At 48.6% G+C, this 27,365-nt stretch overlaps 2 protein-coding genes across 19 annotated transcripts in view; one reads left to right on the top strand and one right to left on the bottom strand.

The window, feature by feature from the left end:
- Positions 1-22,917, top strand: part of ATXN1 (ataxin 1) — a 384,505-nt gene extending 361,588 nt beyond the window's left edge. For all 18 annotated transcript variants that reach the window (XM_063325865.1, XM_063325863.1, XM_063325862.1 and 15 more), the window contains 2 exons: positions 10,877-12,917; positions 20,302-22,917. In XM_063325865.1, the coding sequence (XP_063181935.1) occupies positions 11,037-12,917; positions 20,302-20,832 (2,412 nt within the window). In that variant the 5' untranslated portion in view covers positions 10,877-11,036 and the 3' untranslated portion in view covers positions 20,833-22,917. The remainder of the gene's footprint in view (positions 1-10,876; positions 12,918-20,301) is intronic.
- Positions 1-27,365, bottom strand: part of JARID2 (jumonji and AT-rich interaction domain containing 2) — a 658,143-nt gene that overhangs the window by 61,974 nt on the left and 568,804 nt on the right. The window lies entirely within an intron of this gene.

Below are 27,365 nucleotides of genomic sequence, written 5' to 3'. Positions count from 1 at the left end.
GCTTTCTTGTAGCTTGCTGGGAAAAAAAAAAAAAAAAAAAAGCAGTGAAAGTCATTCTGATGACAGCTAGAGGGAAGAAATAACGTTCTTTGCAAACTTACATGTAAAGACTAAGAAAAACAAGTGCAAGAGCTGTGCAAGGGAGGGGATTCTTTATTTGATGCTTGAATGCTACAGGCCTGTGGAATTGTTATGTTTACAGATACGGGGGTCAAACAGAGATTTCCATTCCCAGTTGCTCTTAACATCGGTTGTGTGATGCTTCCCCTCTTTTCTTTTTTATTTTTTTTCTTTCTGTTCTGCTTGGTTCCATTCTGTCTGGATTAAGCTGTGCGACGTACGTGGTATGTGCGAAAGAAGGGAAGGGTAGCAACCTTGCAGCAAAACGAATGGAGTTGATCCTACCACAATTCCTTTTTTCCCCCTAAATAATCAAATTAATTAATTAGTCCATTGCTCTGGGGAAGTGAGTATTCCACTCCGCTGCTCGCTGGCTGCACTGACTTACAGGGCTGCTGTGGACTCCACGGTCTGCAGAGCTGGTGTCTGCCCCCACCGCAGCTCATGAGCCCTCCGTGCTTTTGGGGAGGCTGTGGCAAAGGTGCGTGTGCGCCCAAGCCACATGCAAAACTGACACTGCACTCAAAGCATGGGGGATCTTAGATTACCCTTTTCCTTCCAGCCCCGGTGGCTGATGTGAGCATGCTCCTTGCCTGCATGGCACTGGCTATTTGCCAGGCTTAGTGTAAATTTTTTTTTTTTTTTGAATGAGTGAGTGAATGAATGAATGAATACCTGATTAAGTTAATGAAGCTGAGCCAATGGTGGGAGGGAGCAACTTGGCTGCAGCCTGCTCTAAGAGATCTGGCAGCACATTAGACTTGCATAACGCTTTACAGCTCCATGCTGCGCTCCATATGAGCCACAGGAGAGGGCTGCAATAATTACTCGGCTTTTCGATTGAAACCAGCTGCAGGTAGCTAGTCATCCTTTTGTCCATTTCACTGGTGTCTGGGAGTCACTTGTCTCTGCGCCGCGGATTTCCAGTGGCAGATGGGTAAGATGCTTTCACAGAAGTGATCGCAGCGGTGAGAAAGCATGTTCGTGGCTCAGTGGCTTTAACGAAAGATCCATTCAGATTTCCAAGCTGTGATTCACTGGACCCACATGTCCAACGGTGGAATGTTTTTAGTTCTTGAGTTCAAATCTCCTATATAAATAACCTTTATGGGAGCAGTGTGATTTTTATTTTCTCATTCCTTCTTCAGTTGGCTGGGAGAAGAGGAGCAAAAGGTTTTCTTGTATCTGTTTTTTGTAAGAAAAGTCATTTTTAAACCCTTCCAGTTCTTTCTGATTGCTGTTTAAAGCGAGTTCTTTCTGGCAGTCCTGGATGGTACATACCTTTGTTTCTCACATACTTAAATTAAGAGTACTGGCACTGCCTGTTAGCACACCGCCTTCGTTTGTCAACGTTCCCTGCTTGAGAGCAATGCTGATGATTTGCATTCTTAGTTGGAATGGGTGGGTTTTTTAATTGCAACTGGAGCCTGTGACTGCAGAGCCTGCTATATTGTTATAAACCTGCATTATTTAATTTTCTTTTAATTGTTTTCTGCATTGCCTTGTCAGATAGAACAGTCAGGGCAATCTCACCCTCGCTGCGCTAGCCTCGGTCAAGTGACGCTGATGATGGATTTGGCTCTCCGAGCCCATTTTACCTGCCCGTGGAGCAGGAGAGAGGCTCCCTACAAAGCTGAGTCAGGAAGAATATCTAGTCATTTGGTTTTGTGGGCTGCAGGGCCAGGACAGGCGTTTTATGGGGAGTGGAGGTGAAGAGGAGTTGATTTGGCTTTTTTTATTTGCCCACGCGCATCCATATGTGCGCTGGCCCCTATGATGTTGCCTGTGTTGAGATTGCCAGTTGGAGGGTCTGTGCAGGACGGGTGGGCAGTGCTGCAGGGGACACCCAAATGTGGCTGACCCTGAGTGAAGAAGGAAAAAAAATGAATGAACTAGAGAAAGAAAGAAAGACCAGAGAGGTGGCTGGCAGAAGGGGGATGTTGAACTCAGTCTCAGCCTTCTGCAGCGCTGGGGGAGCCTGCTGCGTGCCTCGAGGCTGGGGTGAGCTGCTGGCGTTTGGGTTTTGTCAGTCGTGATGGTCAGTGATCCTGATTCAGCGAGGCACCGAGTGTGTGCTGGGGCTATGAGCGAGGGCTCCTGCAAAATTGCTTCAAGTTAGAGCTTTGCCGAATGAAGCCTGAGAGAAGACGAGGTGTTGGAATCCATTTCAAGGGGAATTTAATGTCAATTCACGTTCCGCACTCTACAGATGGACTAATTATAGTCTAATTTAGTAGCACGTGGAATCTACCAGAGAAGCAGTCTGCAGGGAGGAACTTCCAAGGAAAGGCATCGAGCGCGCAGCTGACCTTTCCAAATCTGCCCCTAAAGCCATGCTCTCGCACTGTCCCCTTATCAGCCGGGCTTAAAGGTACATTCCTTCTCATGAGCGCCTGTGCTTATCTGTAAAATGGCTGCTCCAAGTTGGCTGCTGCTTGCCGGTGTTACTGGCTGGATCTTCAAAGGGGTGAAACGCCCCCGGTTTCTGTAGTTTTTTCGTGGGGGTCTTATTCATCTCTCCTGGCAGCGAAGCCGGGCGTCTTTCTAACTTGTTTTGCTGAAGAAGTAGAGAACGTTAGCGAGCATTTTCAGACACATGGAAGGAGACCTGTGTGACATATCTGCGGTGCAAATGTGTTCATACAGGCATGACAGTTTCTGTCACAAGTTAAAATGAGCGGCGAGTGGGTGTCGCTACGTTTATAGTCACTCATGTGAAATTTTCAATGGAAAATTGTGTAGGCAGCTCCCATTGTAGCTGGGCACATTTTAGATAAATGAAAAACATCAACAAAGTAATTTTGGCATTATACTTGTTTATAAATGAACTCTATTCACTCATTTAAGCTGCAGAAACGCCTCTAGGGGGTTGGGTGCAAGATGCTGTGCACTGTCAGACAAGCTGGCCCTGTGAACCCGCCGTCCCACGCTGGCAGCAGTCGGTGCAGTGCAGGAGATGAAAGATTAGATGCTGCACCCAGTCACTCGTGGAGCAGCATAGGTGGGATCCACCTCCCCGTCTTGCCACCAGTGTGATTGAAGGAGCACTTTAAAATGTGTGTGTTTGCTCCATGGCTTGCCTGCTGCCACCGAAGATGCTGGGTGTGTGTGAAGGGGGACACGGCCTTCCCAAGCATCGTCGGTTGGTGGTCCTCGTGCTCCGGGCACAGCTGCCTCCGAGGCTTCGGGAGCAGGGCTTCAGAGGGGTTTGGGAGACCTCGGTCAGGTTGTAAAGGCTTCAGCGCAGCGTGGTGGTAAAACGTCCTGCTGCTGCAACGTGCTCCAGCGTCACATCTGGATCAGCTCTGCCTGCAGGACCTCACAGTCAGCCTGAGCTGAAACCCCAGGCTCGAGCAGACCCAGATCTTTCCTTCGTGGCTGCAGATAGAGCTGATTCTCATAGGGGTTCAGCTGAGGTGCACTTTCTGCTGTGCAGCTGAGAGAGAAAGCCATGCATCAAGTTGTGCATGCTCACATGGCTTTGTCCCATGTAAGGGCTCAGGCCCTTACTAAGCACTTAAATCCTTCTCCCCCTTCCTCTGTAGAAGCAGAGGGCTCTGGAGTCCAGCGCTTCACCCTCAAGGAAACGTTACTGTCATCACCGTTGTCAGTTCTTGCATTTTTATCACTAGTCTCTAGATAATCTGATGCTGTTTCACAATACTCCAGATGTGGTGTCAAACAATGAGATGGGAAATTCCGCTTCTCGCTGAATTAGTAAGTTTCTGGTCTTGTGGGTTGCAGGGAAAAGCTAGAGACCTAGAGCCTGAAAGGTCTCGCAGCAGAAGGGCAAGTTAAAAGAAAAAATAATAAAAAAGCAAATAACCTCCACCGTTACCATTTTAAGAAATCTTGTGTTTGTAAACCAGTATCATGTGTTTCAGGGGCAAGAAGTGGGGCCTGACTTGTGATATTTGAGTGCCCAGGTTTGGCGGTGCGAGGCAGGGGAGCGAGGGTGCTGCCCGCAGGGTGGGCTGGGAGGGCGTCAGGACGGCCGAGGCACCCCAGCCCTGCGACAGCAGCCCTGCCATGGGGTCGGCTTGCGGCTCTCAGAGCAAGTGCTTCCTTGCTTCCAGCCTGCCTGGCATCTTGTGCCATGCTCTCCGGTACCACCTCTCTGCAACTTTTTTTTTGTAAAAAAACGTGGAACAAATGAGTAGGCAGCTCTGAATCTACTCAGATCACCCAGATCACCATCACAGTACTACAAGGCTTACGTGTAGCTGCATCGCTGTAGGTGTGCACAGAAAGGTATGCTGTGCATCCAGAGCATGGCATGACTTTCACAGATGCTCAAAATATGGGCATCTTTCCTGTTGCAGAACCCAGTGATGGCACCCAGATGAAGTGATGGCAGAAACCTGCAAACTTCTGAAAATCAATTCGTAGGTTAGCTTAACTAAAACCAAAGCTAAAACTAGCACCGTATTCTTGTGCAGCTCACCAGCACCTACCACACAAAATAATTATGTGTACCTAACCACGGTGTAACCATAGTAAAACAGGACTACAGGAGGCACGTGCCCTGCTTAGAACATGCAGATCTCCCCTTATCCTCAAAATTCAGGAGCTAAGTAGCAGAAATGAATAGTTAACCACAGGAGCAGCTTTCTAATAGTCAATTTGTATCGCCTGCATTCATGAATGTCATTGAGTGAATGGTTGTCCTGGAACTCAATCATCTTTCCATCGTTTTGGGAATGTAGCTTACACTATTTTTTCCTCCTACATCTTCCTCTCTCAACTCTGGTACCTACATATTTGCATCATAAAATTTTGTGGGAATGTCGAGCCATTGGGCATCTCACATACAGGGATGTGCTTGGTGAGGTTCGCTTGTATGACTTGCCCTTCATATTGCATAGAGGCCGCCTGATCCCCCTGAGAAGGACCTGGGGGTCCTGGTAGACAGCAAATTATCCATGAGCCAGCAGTGTGCCCTTGTCGCCAAGAAGGCCAATGGCATCCTGGGCTGCATAGGGAAGACTGTAGCCAGTAGGTCGAGGGAGGTCATTCTCCCCCTCTACTCTGCACTGGTGAGGCCACAACTGGAGTACTGTGTCCAGTTTTGGGCTCCCCAGTTCAAGAGGGACAGGGAACTACTGGAGCGAGTCCAGCGTAGGGCAACCAAGATGATTATGGGACTGGAGCACCTCCCTTATGAGGAAAGGCTGAAAGAGCTGGGACTCTTTAGCCTGGAGAAGAGAAGGTTGAGGGGGGACCTGATTAATGTTTACAAGTATCTAAAGGGTGGGTTTAAGGAGGACAGAGCCAGGCTCTTTTCAATGGTTCCCAGCGACAGGACAAGGGGCAATGGGCACAAGCTAGAACATAGGAAGTTCCGTTCAAATACACAGAAAAACTTCTTTACAGTGAGGGTGACAGAGCACTGGAACAGGCTGCCCAGGGAGGTTGTGGAGTCCCTTTCAAGACCCGCCTGGATGCAGCCCTGAGGGATGTGCTTTAGGCAATCCTGCTCTAGCAGGGGAGTTGGACTAGATGATCTCTAGAGGTCCCTTCCAACTCTGAAGATTCCATGATTCCGTGATTCCGTGATCCGACTGGGGAGAGGAGGGATGTGCAGAATAGGTGCTCGCACTGCAGAAACCTGTAGCAGTTTGCTGTGGCAGACTCCCAGAAGCATAATAAGAGCTAACACTGCAGTGGACAATCTGTCTCGCGGATGTGGTGTTGATCAGGAATCCTTTAGTTTTGGGAGGAGAATTTCAAATTTTATTAGAGGTTTTCATGTTTCTTATTAATGGATCTCTGCAGTGGGCCCTCCTGGGAAATCTGCCAGAGTACTGTGAAATTGGTTGGATTGGACAATAAACTCCTATAGCTATTGTTGGCGTGCGCCGAGCTGCACATGGCAAGGCTAATTAAATCTGTAGCAGTTACAACTATGAATATGTAGCTGGCAGCAGGCAGGGTGTAGAGCGGGGGGGAAAGCTGGCATATAGATCTGAGAGCCAGAATGCAGCTGCGGAGCCCTCTGCAATGTGTCTGTCTTTTAATCTCTCTGAATCTGATCCTGCAAGATGCCAGCCTCCTCAGAGGGGAGGGGAGGGGAGGGGTGGGATGAAGTGCCCTCCCTTCCCACTGATTTCCAGTGCTGCTGAAATTAGTCGCTCATCCTATCGTGATGGGATGGGCGGGCGATTTGAGGCGGGAGCACCGGACTGCATGGCAGCTTCTGCCCAGTAACACCCCAGACATAAAGAGCTGTTTGTTGGGCTCGATGGAAAGGTTTATTTTTTCGGTGTACTCTCTGAATATTGCGTTGATGTCTACTTGCCAGGCAGGGCAACAGTGTCTTGACGGAGGGAAGACCCAGTTTTTTTATTGTGTGGATAAATGTGAGCATTTACTGGTCATATGTGGATATAAAAGTTTAAAAGTCCTAACAATCTGTGTGTTACTAGGGTTTGGGATCAAAGGAGCCTTTTGACAATACGTGACTGACTTGAATTGAATATCCCTGAAGTTGGAAGCTGATGGCTGCCCCCCTTGGATTATTACTCCACACAATAAGGGAAACGAGTGTGTGGTCCCAGCCCTTCCTCCTGGTGGCAAACATCGGTGCGAGTTTGTTAGCATCTGCAGAAAGGTCAGGGACCAGAGAGGATGAGTGACCAGATTTTTGAAGGTGTTTTAGACACCTAAAAATGACGTTGGCTATATGGGACTGCAGAAGGTGCCTGCTTTCTGAAGGCAGTGAAAGGCCCAGCACTTGCATAGCCAGGTACTGCGGTGGCTGGTGAGTCTGGCCCCAACTTCTCCACACCACAAGACTGAGTCCTGGGTGGTGGGAGGCAGCATACGATTACGGTGTCGACGGAGGCTTGCCTTGCTGGTTTTACCTTTGCTGCGGTGAACTCTGGATAAATAAAGGAAGTCAGCCCCTCTAGCTATAACCCAGTATCCTCTCATGAGTTTTAAATGTGTTAGACGAAATAAATAGAAAAATACTGTTTTGGGAGACATAGTGAGGTTTAAAGTGCCTTGCAGAGAGACGCTGGCGTTTTGCATGAAAAATGCACATCCTGAGCTCCAGTGAGCAACCCCTTTGGGACCAGAGCAAGCCCAGATGGTGACTCCTCCAAGTGATTATTTTTCTGCCTTAAGCCTTTCCAGGAATTTGAGTGTGGGCAGGCTGCCAGCGGACACTGGCTGTCCAGACATTTTAGCAATGTTCCATGTGTACTCGCTGCCAGAGATACCAAAGTCCAGCTGCTGTCCCTGATCTCTTTGTCCCCTTTACCTTCCCAGCCATAATTACGCAGGCGTGCATGCACGCACGCACGCACGCACTCGTGTTACACACACACGTACAAAGTGGGAGCAAAAAATCACCTGGTGTTTGCTGCTCGTTTGCGGCGTATCTCCCAAATCGTGATTGGCAGCTCTGAAGTTAAAGAGAAAGGAAGTCTCGAGAGTCAGAAAAATGACTTGAATCCAAAAAAAAAAAAAAAGGGTACAAATACAAACCGTGCAGCACACTGCAGAAGGCAGGCGTTCATCTTTCTAGGACAGCCAGCAGAGAACAGTTTAACCAGGTCTTGTACCTCTTGCCTTTGAGATGCTGTTTGGATTGTCTCCCTTTCATTGCTTCCCGAGCAAAATCAGTCCTGTCTTATCTTTGCTGTTGCTGGAACTTGAATTATGCTGAAAACTTACCGTTTTACTTTCAAGTCTTGAAGTAGAAGTAGGCTGTTTTATGCTGCACATTTACATTTCTGCAAATCCAGGCCCATGTCTGTTAAGAGTTCAAAGTCTCACCGTGAAGTACTGGAGCTTGGAAAAGTGGGGCAGTCTTCACCGCTCTACGGCTGTCTCATCCCTTGTCTATGCTAAGCTTGTTCACTCCTCCTGTGCTCACCAGGAGATTTTGGGCAGCCCTTTTGTTACCAGGGATGATGAAGTCAGCCATATGAAAGATTTACACACAAAAAAAACCCCAAACCCCAAACCCTGAAAGATTTACTATTTGGTATTTTTGAAGGACGTTAGCTTTAACTTTGGAGGTTACCCGAAACTCAGTGATTCAATGCTATTTAGCAGAACAAAACCTTTGCCTCAGCTTCTGCAGAGTGAAACTTCGCCAGGTTTCATACAGCTTCATAGTAGTACTTTTGATGTGGAGAAACTGAACCCAGACACCTTGGGCTTTTGGAACAACTAGTTTGGGGGGAGCATGGTTTGTCCGCCACAGCAAAAGAGACTGGTCCTATTCGGTCCCATGTACAAGCTCCCTGCTCTGTTGCAGACAGGGGGGCCAGCCCTTTGCTCCCAGCTTTTCCCCATGGGAGTGTATCTGAATTCTGGGTTTGCAGCTCATGTCTGTCTCCACGAGAGATCGAAGGAGGGTCCCAGCCCAGCGTGAGCTCCCCGTGGCAAAGGGAGTGGGACGAGCACCCTGCGCTGGGAGCGTCCCCCCCCCGGCGTCCCCGGGCAGCCGCCTCGGCCAGGAGCTGCGGATTTACCTGCCAAAGCCGACTGCCCAGGGCAGAAGGCTACAGTGAGCTAAAGTTAACCAAGGATGACTGCGCAAATGTGAGCTCGGCGATTTTATTTTTAGTCGAACTTAAAAATAAAAATCTGTAAGTCATGTGTAATATAATAATTTTAGCTGTTGCCAAGACACGCTGAGCAACTGTTAGGAGGAGAGGGAAGACCCGCGCTGATACAGCGGGGACCCTGTCTCCTGGCTGCCCTCGTCCGGCCGCAGCGCCGAGGTGGCGGTGCCGGCGGGGCAGGTCGGGGTGTCAGTGCCGAGCCACTACTCGGTGGGTGCCACTGCCCCCGAGGCACCGTGCTTGAGGCATCTCTGGCTCTTTTGAAGCTGCTCTGAGTGCTTTCATCCTTCCTCTCACCTCAAAGCCAGGGAATCTTCCCTGAAACAGTGCTTTACCCACCCCCCGTCCCCCAGTTCTGTGGCTATTGTTGTTTCATTACTGTTTATCAATAATTAAACAGCAGAATAATTAACTTAAGACTGATTGTATTAAACCATTAGAAGGTTTGGACTTTTCCTGCAGGCTTACGGCAGCTTGGAGGATCATAAACGTAAAGAGTGCTCTTAAAGATAGGTTTAATCTTAGTCTAGTACGTCTTCAAAGTAGTGCATACACATATAAACATCAGGCTTATTGTTCATTAGACGCGAGGCAGCAGGGAAAGAAATCCCCCAAAGGAATATTACTTGCCATAAGTATCATTACTGCTGCTCAGCATTCACTTTAAAGTGGGCTATATCCTATTTCCATCTTCTTTCAGATCCGCTCTTAATTCTTTCTCTCTCCATTTTTCTTTCATACAATGCATGTTTTTCTTGTTGGGATGCCGGTTGTGTGAGGTGCATGGTTTCTCGGCACCCATTCTTGCATATCTTTCAAAACAGCCAGAAACGCGGATGACGGGCGGTGGCTGGACAGAGGCTGGGGAAGAGTTTCACTCTCCACAAAGTTTGTTATGGGACAAGGCAAGGCAGGGGGAGACTGTCAGCTCCTTTTGCTTTTTTCCAAAGCATGGTGTGATTTAGTTACGGTATTGTCCTTAGCAGATAATGAAAGAGTTAGGAAGACTTTGTTGACTTTGTTACCTTTGGGTGGCTGAAGTCACCGAAGTAAATGATGCAGAGCAAAGACAGCAACTGGTTTTCTGCAGTAGCAAAATTAGCCCAATATATATAAAATCATGAGTTTTTACAGTGGTGGAGGCTCCTGGTTTGGATCAGGAAACCCAAATGTTCTTTTCTAAGCAGTCTTAGTGAGGCATCCCCAGGGCTGAGTTTGCTCAGGCTTTGTACGTGTGGCTGTGGCCACGGGTGCAGTACCCACAGCCCCTGTGGTCTGGCAGTGGCTAAGAAACAAGGCGATTGAATCCCAATGGAGATGGAGATGGAGATGGTGCTGGTGCCTGGTTCCAGCCAACCTGGTAGGGGGGGATCTCCCAGCGCAGAGCTCTGCCTGGGCACCTGGGCGTGAGGTGTCGGTAGCAGAGGGAGTTCAAAGCACTGGGGGTGGTGGGGGGGAAAACCCACACATGAAAAACCTGGCTCAGGGCCATCTCTGGCTCTGGGCTGCTGCTGTAAACAGATCGTACAGCTGAGGTTCGTTGCCAGACTGGTAGATGAAGGGCACGTGTGCCCATAAGGAGCTGTGGTGTGGGGGGGCAGCTGCTGCCTCTGCAGCCCTGCCCAGGGGGATGTGAAGTCACCCTGCGGGTGACTCTGGAGTTCAAGGGTTGAGGAGTGACCCACTACCTTCCCTCTGCACCACTAATAGCTACTTGTTGCTAACGTAAATATTTTGTGCATGCATGTTCCTGGGGCTCCCTGCCACGCTCTCATGCTTTTTAGGACACGGCAGGGTGAAGGCAACATCATCATTGCAGGGGAAGGGGAGGCTGGAAGAGCAAACCAGGCACCTTAGAGACATGGAGGGTTTTCCCAGAAGGAGGAGAAAGTGAGCCTTGGGAAATAAGTGACCACTGCTAAGTGTGGCGAGTTATGACCAGGGAGTTTCTGATCTGCCTAAAGTTTTAATAATTTTCATGATTAGCAGACATTAATTAGCAACTGTGACCAGGATTTTCACTGTTGTTTTACAGCGCAGCAATGCCTGACAGGTTTTGTTTTGTCCAGAGGTTTTTCTTTTACTTGCTTGCTGTTTCGGGGTGTCTGCTCGTTTGTTCTCATTTCCTGGTGCTGATGGTGTGACTCTCCCGTCCCTTGCCCACCCTCTCGTTGCAGAATCCAGAGGAGCCATCGGAGAATCGTGCTCACGGGGAGATGATTCCTCATGAAGTCACTGGATCCCTTGCAGAAATCAAATGTGACTTTCCGTTTATCAGACTGAAATCAGAGCCAGCCAGACAGTGAAGCAAGCACAGTGGAGGGGGGACGGCGAAAGATGAAATCCAACCAAGAGCGGAGCAATGAATGCCTGCCACCTAAGAAGCGAGAAATCCCTGCCACCAGCCTGCCTTCGGAGGTGAAGCCGGTCCTGCCAAACGAAAACCACCGTGCGGATAACCTAGCATGGCTCCCCAGCACACCCGGTGGCCAAGGTGGCCTGGGGACCCGGCACCGGCCTGGGGGGACATCATCGGTGGAGGCAGGCTTGCAGCAGGGTTTGCACAAGTCACTATCTGCAGGGCTGGACTATTCCCCACCGAGTGCACCCAGGTCCGTTCCAGCCTCCACCACTCTTCCCACGGTGTACTCGCCCGCCCTCTCCCAGTCAGGGACCCCTGTTTCCCCCGTGCAGTACACACACCTGCAGCACACCTTCCAGTTCGTCGGGCCCCAGTACAGCGGATCGTACACCGGCTTCATCCCCTCGCAGCTGATTTCCCCAACGGCCAATTCTGCGACCGGCGCCGTGGCAGCAGCCACGGCCGTTGCGACCACTCCATCCCAGCGCTCCCAGCTGGAGGCTTATTCCACTTTGCTGGCCAGCATGAGCGGCTTAAGCCAGCAGGGGCACAAAGTTGAGCCGCACCTGGTCAGGACACCTGGACTGATCGCCGCCGGGTCTCCTCCACCCACCCAGCAGAACCAGTACGTCCACATTTCCAGCTCTTCCCAGAGCACTGTCAGAAATCTCTCTCCTCCAACCATCCCGGTCCCCCTGCACCCCCATCAGACGGTGATCCCACACACCCTCACCCTCGGCCCTTCCTCCCAAGTGGTGGTGCAGTACACTGACTCGGGGGGCCACTTTGTCACCAGGGATCCCCCCAAGAAGCCCGAAAGCAGCCGGCTGCAGGCGATGCAGGCCAAGGAGGTATTGAATGGCGAGATAGAGAAGAGCCGGAGGTACGGCATTTCGCCTTCTGCCGACATGGGTCTAGTCAAAGCAGGCAATAAACCAGCTCCCCATCATTACGAGACCAGGCACGTGGTGGTCCACTCGAGCCCCGCTGAGTACGGCGTGCGGGATTCCTCAGGTGTCCGAGCCTCCGTCATGGTAGTCCCCAACAGCAGCACGCCCACGGCAGACATGGAGGTGCAGCAGGCCACCAACCGCGAGACCTCTCCCTCAGCCCTCAACGACAAGGGAAGCTTGCACTTGGGAAAGCCAACCCACCGGTCCTACGCCTTGTCCCCACAGCAGGCTCTGGGCCACGAGGGGGTGAAGGCGGTGGCCACGCTGTCCCCTCACACTGTCATTCAGACCACCCACAGCGCCTCTGAGCAACTCCCCGTCGGGCTGCCGGCAACAGCCTTCTATGCCGGGACCCAGCCACCGGTGATCGGCTACCTGAGCGGTCAGCAGCAAGCCATCGGGTACCCCGGCAGCCTGCCGCAGCACCTGGTGATCCCTGGCACCCAGTCCCTGCTGATACCGGTCGGCGGCGCGGACGTCGAGCCGTCAGGAGTAGCACCTGCGATCGTCACGTCGTCTCCCCAGTTTGCAGCAGTGCCTCACACGTTCGTCACCACCGCCGTCCCCAAAAACGAGAACTTCAGCGCGGAGCCCCTCACCACCCAGCCCGCCTACCAGGCCACCATGGTGCAGGCGCAGATCCACCTGCCCGTGGTGCAGTCCATCGCTTCCCCCGCCGCCGCGCCTCCCACGCTGCCCCCCTACTTCATGAAGGGGTCGATCATTCAGCTGGCCAACGGGGAGCTGAAGAAAGTAGAGGACTTGAAAACAGAAGACTTCATACAGAGCGCGGAAATTAGCAACGACCTGAAAATAGACTCCAGCACTGTGGAGAGGATTGAAGACAGCCATAGCCCAGGCATCGCCGTGATACAGTTTGCAGTTGGGGAGCATCGAGCACAGGTAATGGCAATGCGTGGTGGGGTGCGGGGGGTGGACTGGGGTGCACACTGTGGCCCCCCAGGTGCAGCTTTCCTCAGCACGTCTCAGTCGCTTTGGGTCCGTGTGAGGTTGGTTCTTCATCATTCACATCCATCCGTGAGACCAACTCTGGTCCAAAACTCATACCCCTCACTGTGCCGGGGGAGCCATCAGGGTCACACTGATGATAAATGTAGTGTCTTGGATTTAAAATGTGTCTTTCTTATAGCTGGAGAACCCACAGGAATAATTACACGATCTTTGTATTTTTTGCTTAAAATACAAAACAACGTAAGCAGTATGAGAGGATATATTTTGCATTTTGATAGGTGATTTTTACCTTCCACATCAGAAAGGTCAGGTTAGATGCAGCTCACATCCTACCCTTGAGAGATAGGCAGGGCACAAGGCAGTGAATTTCCACAGCTTGAAAACACGGAGCTGCCTGGGAATGGCTCCATCACACACGTAAGTTACTGAAATGCACTACAGAGTTTTACGGAGGCTTCGGTTGCGGGTGGTTTAAACACTGCACGACTCACATAAACTCTGTGTTCCAGGGAAATTTGGAAAGAAAAACCATCTAGGTGGCTGGGCAGGCTGTGCTTCTCCCCTTTGTTTCTCGTTGGTTCGCAATGTAGGAAGAAACCCTGTAACTTTCCAAAGGTATTTTTAGGTGGAGAAGGAGTATGTGCTGATCGTAAAGCATTATCCTGACGCTGTCCCTTTTCTGAGCGGTTTAGATTCTGCTGTGTTGAGGCTGGAGCAGTTCAGATATACTGTGTAGCATTTTTGCTTCCTAGAGGTACTAATTTTAAATATTCTTGTTGCAAATCCTTTTTTGTGTGGTTGGAGTGCTGCGAACTGCAGCATCTGCAACCCTGACGCTGCACCCTCGGTGCTGGAGAACCAGAACGAGAGAGAGGGAGAGAGGAGCTGGACACGGACACATGTAGTGAAGCGCCTCAGGCTGACAGTTTGGAGAAGAAAAACAAGCAGTGACAGTACCGAGGAGCAGATTACACGAAAAATTTCTTACAGTGGCAGCAGTCTGTGGCCCGTCCTTCCCCAATGGCACATACGTGGTAAATTGCTCTATATGACATGTCCCCTTTGTCATGTCAAACGTGCAGATTCCCTGTGTGGTTTTGGTCATGTATGTGTGTGCGTCTGCACAGCTGATAGAAGTTGGGACTCTGGTGCTTTCGGTATGAAGACATGATTTTTTTCCCCACCGCTCCACTGTATTTTGGTGCATCTCAGGCTTTGCAACAAGAGGAACCGTCCTTGGATCAGGACCAGTTACTATAATTTGCCCCGGTGCCTATAATAATGAGATTTCAGAAGTCGCAGTCTCCCATCTGCAATTTTCATCTTGCTCTCGTTTCTCTCCCTGCAGCCAGGCCACCGGTCTCTGCACCAGCAGAAGAGGTACAAATTAGCAGGTAGCATTTGTGTCATGTCTCGTTCGCAGATCTGTCAACGCGGGCAATGTGTTGTGGCGCTGGGCGCCGGGACGAGCGCCTTTGCAGGGGGTGGAGTGCCATCCTCTGGCAGAAAGCGAGCCGAGCCTGAAGCTGTACAAATCCAGGGCCAGGCACACGGGTCTCACCCAGCAAAGTGTCACCTTACTGAGAAGCCTATCAGGAGCGGGCTGACATCATCGCAGCCGAAATACTCCCCAGCTGTGTTTCCCACCGGGGATGCTTCCAGAATGGAGGGCGAGTCACGTAGAGATATGATTAGAAACGGGGGTTTAATTTAGGTTTCCTGCAGATTCCAGCACTTGGGTCTCTTCCCAGATCAGCTGTGTCCCTGCATAGCAGGGATGGCTCTGCCGGTTTTCTCTTGCCTGGATTCAAAGAGAGAGAGAGAGAGAGAGGTCGTTTCTACGTGCTCAAAGTCTCCGGTGACCTCACCCTCAGCTCGACGTGGCTGTATGAAAGCGTTTAGCCTTATTAGCAGGCATGCGGCAGTCATGACTCGTTAGAAAATTGCCTGCGTGAAGAGGGCTTAGTCTTCTCGTTGAAAGAACAGCATTTAGTCGTGCTTTTTTGAGCAGTGGCACTGTGGTGCTGCAGCACTTAAATATATCTTGACACCAGACCACAGTGCGGGATCTATCTGTGTGTGTAGTGTAGCTTCGCAAAGTATTTTATTACAATTACGTTTCAGTTGCTTACTTCTGGAAGGAGGGAGCTTTTCAAATGGTATTATCAAGGGAGGGTAAGTTGTAAAGAGTAAGTGCCATACAAAAATAGCGTTGTTATCATTAGCTTTGGCTCACTTACGTACTCCTCCCAGGGATCTCTGGGAAGTCATTATAATATTGATGAATTTGTATTTTCCGACTCTGTGCAAACGTTAGCTAGTTTTCTCACCAATTGAGGGACAGAGGTAGGAGATTATTTTTAGCTGAGCATATACAACTGTAATGTAAATAGGGAGGCACCATGCAGCTGCTGTTGTATCGTGTCACCGCAAGCCCGCAGCAGCCCCTCCCTAGCACAGCACTTACTCAGAAAGAGGTCATCCTCCCTCTCCCGTCTTCCAGTCACCTGGCAAATCCAATCCTCTTCTAGGTATGGAAACCTGGAGGAAAATTAACCCACTTAAAGCTACGTGCCTTTGCAGTGAAATAACTGGCCTTAGCCCTAGAGGGATGCTAGATTTCCATTTCGCAGCATTAGGAAGTCAAGTAAGTGACAACCGGACCAGAACCCAGGTCCAGCTGTTACTCCTCTGCATTCAGGTTACCTAAAAGACCTACGGATCTGCGTCTCTTTGCAATTCCACCTATTACTCTTATAATAACGCTTTCATCGTTATTACCTGTCCTTTCCTTTGCTGCCAGGAACAAGTGGAATCCAGTAATTCACCTCCATTGATGTTAAGGTCAAGACACACAGGAGATGCAAAATAAGTTCTGTGAAATGCTTGCTTTCATCCCTGCGTTTCGGTTCCTAATAATTCTTAAAGTATAGCTTAAAAAGAAAAGATGAACATAAAGTTCTTCATTTTCGTGTTTTTAAAAAACAGAATCATAGACACTAGAGATGGAAAAGGTCAATGGATCTAGTTAGTAGCCCAAACTAGTTTAGTTTAGTGTGTATTTTTTTAGACCATTGTCTAGTTCAGTTTTCCCCTTTTATCTCTGCACGCACACAAACCAGTTACTTTTTTTTTTAATGCGCTCTCCTTTTCATTATTTTTGGCACCATAGCAGACACAGAAAGAGAGATGTTGACTCAGTTCACTGCTGTAGATGGAGATCTCTCCCAGCCTTCCCCTCACGTGATCTCTGTGTCCCCTGGTCACGGGGGCAGTAAGTCCTTTTTCCTCCGAGCAATGGGGGCAGCTGTGGTCTGTCTTTGGATGCGTGTTGCTGAACTCTGGGGGTGCAGCAGATAAGGGCTCATGTGATAAACTCGGCAGCCAGCGGTCTGGTGGACAGAGGTGGCTTCTCTTGAGAAATGGTGGGATGACGTAGCTGTGCAGAGCAGTAACCCCTCACCTTCAAGCCATGGGTGAGTGATAATGGTGTACTGAAGCTGGGCTAGATGCAGCCCTGGGGGGATGCCCACCCAGACCACATGATGTACCAGGTAGTCATTGTGGCACAGGGTGCCGCCCTATAAATCTGAACACCTGAAGGCAGATGTTGCTCGGGGTGGTGGGAACATCAGGAGTCCCAAAGTCTCCGAGTAGGGGAGGTCGTGTGGCAGCGCGGCACTGTAGAGACTTCTCTCTGCGAGAGGGAGAGCTTCTATTCCATGAATCTGCCCAGCTGTTTTTTGGACCTGAGGAGTCTCTCGGCACCCGCAGCAAGGCCTTCAGCAGAGAGCTCCACCGCTTAATTGCACATTGTTTCCAGAACCCCTTCCTTCTCTTTGTTTCCAACCTGCCACTCCTAGTTTCATCACATTTTAATAATATCAGGGAGAAAAATGTTTAATTGGAAAATGTACGTTTGCATTTATTAAAATACAGTTCACAAAAGCCACTTTTATTTGGCACCTTTTGTTTTAGTGCTTGTTATGTTGGTTGCAGCAGCGAGCCCCAAGACTACAGTTGCTGTGCTTCTGAACGATGGGAAGGGTATTTCCTGGGCATCAGATCTTCCAGCACCTGTCATCAGTGTTTCAGCTCCAGCCAGGGTTTCCTGAGCAGTCTGAATTGCCCGTCTTACCTGCCGAGTTTGGCTGAGAAATAAAATTATAAAGGTTTACAGAAAATTGCAGATACTCAGAGGCTGCACTGAAGAGTTTTGGGTGTTCTCACTAGTCAGTCTTAAATTGAGAAATATAAATGTAAATTGCAGTGGAGGCTTGGTGTGCGTGAAGAGGACCAACATTTTGGTTTCTTGCTTTATTGTCTTAGTAGTTGGAAAACAAGTTCTAAATTTCTTTTTCTCCTACAATAATTATGGCAAGATATTGGGGGAGGGAGCTTTTAAAATTAATTTCTTGTGTTTTATTGAAGTGGTCGGAAGAAAGTTACGTGGGGGTGTTTTTACTGACCGTTCACACTTAAAAGGTCTTTGACTACTGTTGCTTGTGGAGAATGGTTACCTTAAATCCCAAGTTAGCTGAATGCAGAAGTGGCCAGCTAAAAGAGGGCTTGATAATCCCTGAGGAAAATAGTGGTACATGCACACTGTGACTGGATTGTGGAAATTCCGGCATTTCACCATCTTTATTATTCAGTGTTATTCATGATCACCACCACCAGTTCTGGGATTTGTTTCAGTGACTGACAGTTCAGGCAAGTTTTTTGGATGCCGGGTTAAAAAAAAAAAAAAGTATAACGTGATGGAAGCGTGTTCACATCAAGAGGAACTCCTGTGTCGGTGAGGATGGTGCACACAAGCATGTAGCGTTCCCACAGATCCAAATAGCTTTTGACAAGGATGGAAAGTATAAAAAGAAAGAAAAAAAATACAGCATGCAGGAAGGAGGAAGGAAGAGGAGAGACATATCACTATAAAGGAGAAAGCTGTGTCTGCCAGATGATCCATGCCTGGAGACAAGCCTATAGCTCTGTGTAGACAGCAGTTTCCATTTAAGTCCATGGGAGATACTGGATATTCACCACTTCTCCCGGTCAGACCCCTTACTGAGATGCGCATGTATGGAATAGGATCTCAAACTCTGGGCAAATTTTTCTGCAGATCTTGGTGCTGGAGTGTTTCTATCCAACGACATGGAGGGATGGGACTTTCGTTGTTACCTTGCCCCACCGACTCCGTAGGTCAGAGCATAAACCAGGCCTAGAGTGAGGTCCCTTTCCACTCTTGCCATGTGTGTAGTTGACTGTTGGCAGACAGTTCTGGTCAGAAAAGTTTTAATGTGACAGAAATTGCTGTAGTGGGGGGTATCTTTTGCCTCTAAACTAGTCCTTTTGAAATTCCTTGTACAGTAACTGACTGTGTTGTGCAGGTGGAGTGGCAGGTTAATATATGCAGTGTTATTTGTTGGCCTAGTTGCAGAAGTACATAGCATATATTTATAGACTTTATAAGGTTTTTTTTCACTGCAGTTGACTGCTAGTGGATGTTGTGGGCTTAATCAGTCAGAGGTACAGTCAACATCTGATGTGAATCTTCAGTTTCCTGGTTCTGGAGCCTCTCTGAGCTGTGAGGCGTCCCTGATTAAGTCTTCCTGCCCAAAAGGGTTGTGGAGCTGGTGGGGTGTGAGGGGAGCTTCCTTGGGCCCCGCTTGCAGGGAGGGTGGCCTCTGAAGGTAAGGAGTGCTAGCAGGGAAGCAGCAGGGCTGCTGGGTGCTGTACTGTTGTTATGTCCAACCTCTTCTGTGAGGCAGGCCATGCAACTTCATCCTACGGTTCACGTTCAATATTATGGACAAACATGTTTGAGTGCAATGTGCATCTCAGACTGCTTCTATTCCTTAACGTTGAAATGTATTTTTAACGATACAAAGCCATGCTTGGTATGACAGCGTTACTCACTCCCAAAGGTGAGAGGTGATTTCTCAAGCGTACTGTGATGTTCCTTTCAAGTGAGTCCCTGTTCCCAGGGAGGGAAGGCTCTCCAGGCAGCTGGTATGCTCCGTGCCTGCTGAATGGCTCAGTAATGAGTTGAGCACATGTATTCAGGTCTTCTCCTGCCCTTGAGCCCCTACCAAACAGGGGTTACACCATCAGAGCAGGATCCTGCCCCCCATGCCTGAGAAGAGCTCCAGAGGACGTGGGGACCTTGGGAGCAGAGCAGTGGATGTCTGACTTGAGTGTAAGCCATCCTCTTGGAGTTGCACTTCTCATTGGTGTTACACGCACAGCAAGTTAAAAACACCTGCCAAATTTTTAAGGAGTATTACTCAGAATTTCCTGGGTTGTGAATTGCTTGAGCCCGCATCAAGCGTTTGAGCCTGCAGATGCAGCACCGCCCGGTGAGCACTGGACTGCTGACACGCGCAGAGATAAGCGGGTGTTGAGGTGCTTCATCGTGTTGGGACCTCCAGGCCCAGCATTTGCAAGGTCAAGGAGCAGTGGGCACCTGCTGCTGCTCTGTTCTCCTGGCTGTGGCAGCTCTCTGAAAGATGGTTAGGTAGGATTCATAACCAGGTGTGTTTTTAAAGCAGGGAGAAGTCGGGGAAAAGGGGACACAGTGCAGAAAAGGAGACACAGTGCAGGAACTGCAGGAGGAGGAGGACAGATGATCCTCTCCCTGTGGTGGGAGTACAGGAGGCAAACTGAACTGCAGAGTGGGAGAGCAGGTGTGAGAAGGGAAGAAACTGTACTGGTAATGGGATTGCTGGGGGAAGGCAGGTTCACGCTCGCTGCTTTTACGGCTACAAATCCGTACGTACTCAGGGCCTTCCCCTGGGAAATCAGCGTGCCTTCAGCCATTTCACGCTGGTAAGTATACGCTTGTTTGCGCAGAGGTGAGGATGACATTCCTGTAGTCATTTAGGAAATTGTGTGTCAGAACTGAGAGCTTCCCTTGAGCCGTTCTCTGGTCGGAAAGTGTCTTTAGATGTGGATGACAGGCTCTAGGTGCCACAAGGGGATGGTGGGGATCGGAGTTTGCCAGTTTGCCAAATGCCTCTTACGCCCCTCTGAGCGGCTGGGTAAAGGTAAAGCTTGATTCCCGCTGAGGTCTTGTGCGGAGAAATGCTGAGCTCAGAGAAACCACTCACACCCGTGTGACAAGGACAGGCGTGAAGTCTGGTGGCTGATGTGGTGATTTTGCAGAAAGTGAACATCACGTTTGGAATTTCAGCTTCATCCCTCTCCCCCGCGGCAAGCGCCGCCTGCCGTGCACATGCGTGAGGGCACACGGGTGATCTCACGCTCTCCCCTCTCTCTCCCTCTGTCTCTCTCTCTGTTGTCCCCTCTCTTTCTGCAGGTCAGCGTGGAAGTCTTGGTAGAATACCCTTTTTTTGTATTTGGACAAGGCTGGTCATCCTGCTGCCCCGAGAGAACCAGCCAGCTCTTTGATTTGCCATGCTCCAAACTCTCGGTGGGGGACGTCTGCATATCGCTCACACTCAAGAACCTGAAGAACGGCTCTATTAAAAAGGGCCAGCCCATGGACTCAGCTAGTATCTTGCTGAAGCATTCAAAGAATGACAGTCTAGCTGGAAGTAGACACAGGTATGCGGAGCAGGAAAACGGGATTAATCAGGGAAGCGCACAGATGTTAGCTGAGAACGGTGAACTGAAGTTTCCGGACAAAATAGGATTGCCTGCAGCACCTTTGCTCACCAAAACAGAACCCAGCAAGCCCCCAGCAACGAGGAAGAGGAGGTGGTCAGCCCCCGAAACACGAAAACTAGAGAAATCAGAAGAGGAGCCACCTTTGACTCTTCCCAAGCCTTCTTTTATTCCTCAGGAGGTTAAGATTTGCATTGAAGGTCGATCCAACGTAGGAAAGTAAAAGTTGTTTGGGGAAAGGAAATTAGGCTATCCCTTGTCATTTTTATCCAGATTACTGTACTGTAGACTAAATAACCCAGTATTTACATGTTATCATCTTATTTTAGGTTTATGTTATAACCTTGTTGTTATAGTTGCAGCTGGTATTATGCAGGAGACTGGTGCATATGTTTTTCCACAAGTGTTTGTCAGTGACTAGGTTTATCGAGAGCTACGGAAGGGGCAGTACCTGCTTCACACACCCTTAGTGGAAATGAATGTGTTGTCATGGCTCCTGTTTTCTAACACCTCGTGTAGGACAGGGTCCAGCTGTGATTTTTTTTTTTTTTGTTTTCTTTTCGTTGTCGTGTTTTTTTGGTTTTGTTTTGTTGTTTTGGTTCCTCTTCTAGTTTTTTTGGGGGGGAGGTGAGGAGAAGGGAACTGTAGCAGAGGTGTGTGTCGCACGTGGGGTGCGTGTGTGTGCGCGTGCGTGTGTGTGCGCGTGTGTGTGTGTGTGCGCGCCGGTCCCGAGGAGGGACTGCGGCTCGGCGGCGGGTTGGTGAAGAGGTTTCCTCACCCCAGGTAGATGCTGAGGACACAACCCATGGGTGATATTGAGAAGGATCGGACAGTCTCTGACGTTTTCAACAACAAGCCAACTCTTACTCAAGGCTCTACAGTATATATATATATATATATATATATATATGTATGTATATATATATATATATTTGTGTGTGTGTATATGTATATATATATTTTTTCCCCCCATGGGGTCTGACTGCACTGATTTTTATTCCTAAAGCAACTGCCACACCAACATTTCCTTTTCTGCTTGCTAGTGCAGTTCCATTGCCCGGAGCCAGCAGGTGGGGAGGCTGTACGGACTCTTGCACTGGTCGCCCTGCAAGGTTTTTCCTCCCTTCGTGGCGGTGGGGTGGGTGGGTGCGTGCGTGTGGCGTGGGTGTGCGTGGGTGTGCGTTGAGTGTGGAGGCCTCCAGCTCCGCGGATGCGCCTGGCTCGGGCTCACTCCTGTTTCTGTGCAGTGTTAGACAAATCGACCGGGTTACGCCATTGACATTTGCTTCCACAAGGTAAACGCATACTGCCCCTTTGAGATCACAGGCATCCATTGTTTGCAGTTATAGGTTGCAAATCTTTGTCTTTAACTCTAGTACTGTTTTTAGTTCATGATTATGGACAACTGGTGCCACTTTTTTCAAATTTCGGTGTGACACGGGAATCCGCTGTTGAAGATGAACCTAGAATGTCTTTAAGCACTTAAAATGCTGTTCACACTTTATTGCTGAGCATCCTGGTCTAACACTCAGTACGTACTGTATCTCACTTTAATCTGCTCGGAAAGCAACAACAACAAACAAACAAACAAACAAACAAACAAATCTCTTCAACACTGTAACTACATGCAACTATGTAAAGTTTTCTCACAGGCAAGATGATGAAAGTTTTAATGTGGTTTCAAAGGGATGAATGTGAATTATTGAACTAGTATGTGACAGTCATTGTCCACAAAGGACTACTTAATAGGAGGCACTTTTTAAACTTTAATGCTTGAGAAAGAGTTAAAGGCATATGCGAGCTGACAGATAATAAAAAAAAAAATAAGAGAAAGGAAAAAGGAAAGAGGAAAAAAAAAATCATTGTCCAGTGTTTTTGAAAAAGATGGACTTTAAAGAATCTTGCAATTTGCACATCTTGAGTTTATCATTTGTGTGGTATTCCTGCAGTTTTTACCTAATAATGTTGTGGGTTGGGGGGGTCTGAAAGAGCATAAACAAATGTAGCAATTACTCACTAACCTGCCTACGCTCTAGGCCATTTCATAGGGTTACGTTCCTTTCGGAGTTCATTTTTGGTCTTTCTACCATATCTGCCACACAGAACCAGGTCCTACCGGGACAGCTCTGAGAATTTTTCTTCAGACTTGCTGAGAGAGTTTTCCACAAGAAACATTTCTGTACGTAAGCAAGGTGTTTTGTTTGTTTTGAAAACAAACCTATTGTTATTTTATTATTATTATTATTTGTTATTTTAATTGCATCGGGGTTTTTTTTCCATTGGAAAGGCGAGATTTCCAGAGTTTGGTACAAACCAAGTAGGATGGGGGGGGAAAGGGGAGGGAGAGGGGGATTCACGCCGTTTCGGTCTTTTTCTTTCCCCAGGTAGGGCCGGATCGTTTGAGGTGCTGTGCACCCAGCCTCCCGCGCCAGCCTCGGGGAGGTGGCAGTACCGAGGACGTGGGGGCTGAGCGCTAAAGCCTGTCGCTGCCGCCAGAGAGGTCCCGGCCGATTTCGGTGGGATGGCGCTCGGCCCCTACGTGAGCAAGCGTCCCGTGTCGCTGGGTTGGGTTTGGCGCGTTCGCATCCTTCAGGTAGTTTTGAAGAAGCTGTACTTGCGAGGGAGAAAAGGAAATAAAAATAAGTCCGCCGTTAGAAAGCGCGGTTAACCTAAAGCGAACGAATCTCTTTACAGTCTCGTTTTCCCTCTCCCATAAAATACAGTGCTTTTATTTAAGAGAAGAAATGTTAACCCCGAACCCCAGCGTTGACTCTGTTATTTGTTACTTGAAATTTAGCTCACACCAGAACTAATTGTTTTTATACCGTATTCTGGGGTGCACCAAAAAGTTGAAATACGTTTAAAATAGCTTGAAACTTCTCTTGAATTTCCTTGAATTTTTATTAACCTCTCGGCGGGCTACCAAATAGCTGAGTGGGTTTCTTCTCACAGTCACACTGCTTAGTTAGTGCTTATTTGTTAATATTTCTGCTCAGAGAAGTTGCTTAATCTTCCATATACTCTGCTCAGGGCACTTGCAATTTATTGTTTTCGTTTTGTTTCCTGTTTTGTTTTTAAGCTTTGATGGTAAAGGAATAGAAAGAATTACAGATTTTAGTTCGCAGTCGTACCACTATTTCCGTACTTCACGCATACTCGGGAAAAAAAAAAAAAAATCTCAAGTAAAACCATACGCGTACACATTCGTGGTTAATAAGGAAGCAGGGGCTATTAAACTGACTGGATCTATTCAACTAACACTAAAAAAAAAAATAAAAAATAATAATAATAAAAAAATACGTTTGGAGCAATAGGAATGTATTAGTTCTGTGCTTGTATTTCAGACTGAGGAATTCTGAAATAACTGGTTCTTTCCAAACAATTGTCCCTTTCCATGCTTTGGCTTTTGTAGGATGTGCAATACTTTACGTGCCAACTTAGACTCACCCGTGCGGTGTTCGCTAGATCTCATACCCACTTCCGATTTCCCCTGCTTTTCTTCTTTTTTTGAATAGTTTCTTTCTTTCTACCCTTTATTTTTTATTATTTCCCCCACCACCACCCCCCCGTTAATAACTCCCTCCCTATCCTCCCCCCGCCCCAAAACAAAAAAAAACAAAAACAAAAAAAACCCGAACAGAAACAAACCATAGTAAAGTTCAAGCATCCCTTGCCCCGGGAAACACCAACTCTTTTTGTATTTGATGTTAAAATAAGATCCAGGAAGAGAAAAAAAAGAAAAAAAAAAAAAAGATTACAAAAATAAAGATGTATTAATGTCTGCGTGCCGTCCAGGCGGAGGGCGGCACTCGGCCGTACGGCCGAGTGCCGCCCTCCGCCTGGACGGCACGCAGACGAGACCTGGCTCCTACCGGCGAGAGAAAAGCCCCCCTGGGGACCAAGTCCTTCGGAAAGGAGGGGGTTTTCCCTCTCCCCCCGGCACCGAGCATCCCTTGGCGGCGAGTCCCCCACGCCCGGCATGTGCCATCGATCCCCGGGGCGCACGCGAAAAAATGCCACTGGCGGGCGCAGAGATGCCGATGGAGGAGGTTCAGCCGCTGCTTCTGCGCGGCGTCCGCTTTGCAATAGTAACTGACGGTAGTTTTCTTTTTCTTTTTTTTTTTCTTTCTTTTTTTCTTTTTTTCTTTTTTTTTTTTTTCCCCTTCCTTTCTTTTTGTAGCAGGCCTGTTTGGTTTACAACGAAACGCATACAATCACCGAGAAATTAGTCAGGGCAAAGAAAAATAAAACAAGAACCTCTTTATAGGGATTTCTAAAAAAGAAAAAATAATCTATCTATCTATCTGTCTATCTTATCTATCTATCTATCTAATCTATCTATATATCTATATATATAAAATGACTGTTCCTTATAGTGTTTAACTTAGGCATTGTTTCAGTTTGTCTGGGCCACATCACGGGGAATTTGAGTTTGATGTCACTTACCTCGAGTCCTCTGGTCGAGACCCAAATCGGAGTCGCTGTTGACCCATTTTTACCATTTCGTGCGTTGCCCTTGGGCTCGCTTTCCCTCAAAGACGCAGAACCTCGGGGGGAGGAGGGGAGGGGGGGAGGACGGACACACACACACACACACACACACGTCCCTTTTTTTATTCCTTTAATTCCTTCGTCCCGCTGTCGCTTCGTTCGACCTGTTGTTCCCGTCATTTTCTCAGCGTGGGGAAGTGACATCACTACTCTCGTTTTCCCTTAAATCAAGGAACATTTAGAAACCTTTCACACCTTTTACTCAGGGATGGGGCTGGCATATGTGTGGTACACTGATGTGACCAGAAGCAGCACTTTTACTGCTCCGGAGTAGGGATGTACAATGTTACAGACGAGTTTGGATTTCCTGCATCTCATGGTTTAAACTTTGTAGATCTCACTTAGATTGCAATACAAAAGCAGCAGGCTCAGCGCGAACTGTAGCTGTTGGTTATCGTGAAGATTCACCCTCTGCAGAGACTTCTTTTACTTTCAAGTGTGTTGCCAATAGGAAAAAGGAAACGGTGAAATTATGATAATACCAAAAAAAAAAAAAAAAAAAAAAAGCCTGTATCAAGGAGAGCGAATCCGCAATATTTTTAAACACTAAGAGTGTTATTTCAACGAGGGGGGCTCTCGGCGCAGCGCTCTGCGTGTCCGGGGACCCAGTTGTGCAGAGGCGTATGCACGTGCTCAGGGCAGGCGCGGGCTGGCCGGCGAGGGCTGCCCGGGAGCTGGCTGCCACGCACGTGGATAAATCTTTGTGGAACTGAAGCTCGGTTCAGTCAGGGCCAGGTCCCGACCTTAATCAGGCGGCTGCAAAAACGTCGGGGTTCGCCCAGGTTCGCCAGTGCAGGAGTGCCGGGCGGGCGGGGAGGGGGGATCTGACCCGTTGAAACACTTCTGCTGTCCCAGGAACGCCATTTCTTCCCTCCCCATCATCACAGGTAACAGCAGGGTCCGCTCTGGGCTCTGGCCGGTGCTGATGTGAAAAGCGAAGGGGAATGACCGCGGCACCAGAGCGCAGGCAGGAATTGCCTTTCCTCTGGTTGATCCAACCCTCCCACCCCCCCCAACTCCTGAAGCACCTAGCAAAGTGAGAATTCGTTGATGCGGCTGCGCGTACGTGCACACACAGCACCCCAGACAGACGTGTCTGTTTGCACACAAATAAATACATGTGACTTATTATTTTTTTTTTAACGCGTATGCCTACGTGCCCACTTGATTCCCTGTCCTGAGGGCAGCCTTGCTTTGTGTCCATAGGGAAATTCCAAACGCGTTGCACACCTCTACTCCAGAGTTCAATTTCTTTTACATAGACGACCTCGCTTCAGATGTGTTACCTTTACTGATAGGATCTTTTCTTGTAGCACTATACCTTGTGGGAATATTTTTTGATGTAAACCTAATTTGAGAAGCTTATTAAAAATAGAAACTTTTTTTGAAGCACTCACATTGAGGAGTACAGGTAATGTTTTAAAAAAAAAATTGCACAAAAGAAAAATGAATGTTGGAATGATTCATTCAGTGTTTGAAAAAGAGATGGCTCTGTTTGAACAGTGAGTTTCATACCTTGTTTGTAAAAAAAAAAAAAAAGTTTTTAAATACAAAAGCAGAGAAAGGTTGAAAGTTACATGTTTTTTGTATATAGAAAATGTCATGTCTAGATGATCTGATTTGTATTGGCTTTGGCCAGGAAGAATTATTACTTAAAAAGGCTCTTAAAGAACAACTGTGCTTAATTTTCTGTTCGTATTACGTGGGTCCCATTTCTGGGGAATGGAGTCATGCTTCACACAACTGTTTATTCCTGTGCTGAAAACATACCTTGGAGCAGCAATTCTCCAGTGCAGCTACCGGGCACTTCAAAGGGTGGCTACTCTGCAAAACCAGAGTCTCGCTCTCCAGCTCTGTTTTGGCTTTAAGTCTCTCCTGCCTGCGCCGAGGGGGCTCTTGGCAGCCGGTTTTGAGGGAGGCCTCGGCCGTGCCCTCGGCAGGCGTCGGTGTCGGGGACGGTGTTGGTGCCGGGCAGGGCGGCAGCAGCCCCGGGCTGCTCATTCCCTGCCTGAAGCCTTTTGGTCCCCCCTTTTTCCCCCCCCCCTACTCTTTCTGGGATGCTGTTCCATGTTTTTTCAGCACTTCCTGTTCCAGATGAAACCCAAAGAGTATAACCCTGAGCAAGAAGTGCTTTTAACAAGGGATCCTAGCCCAGGGCTAGCAGCAGAGCGATAACCTGAGGCCACCCGGCCTTCCAGCCCCCTC

Source organism: Chroicocephalus ridibundus, chromosome 2 (assembly GCF_963924245.1).
Source record: "Chroicocephalus ridibundus chromosome 2, bChrRid1.1, whole genome shotgun sequence".
Lineage (NCBI taxonomy): Eukaryota > Metazoa > Chordata > Aves > Charadriiformes > Laridae > Chroicocephalus > Chroicocephalus ridibundus.
The sequence above is the reverse complement of the archived record's forward strand: the minus strand, read 5'-3'. Positions and strand labels throughout refer to the sequence as shown.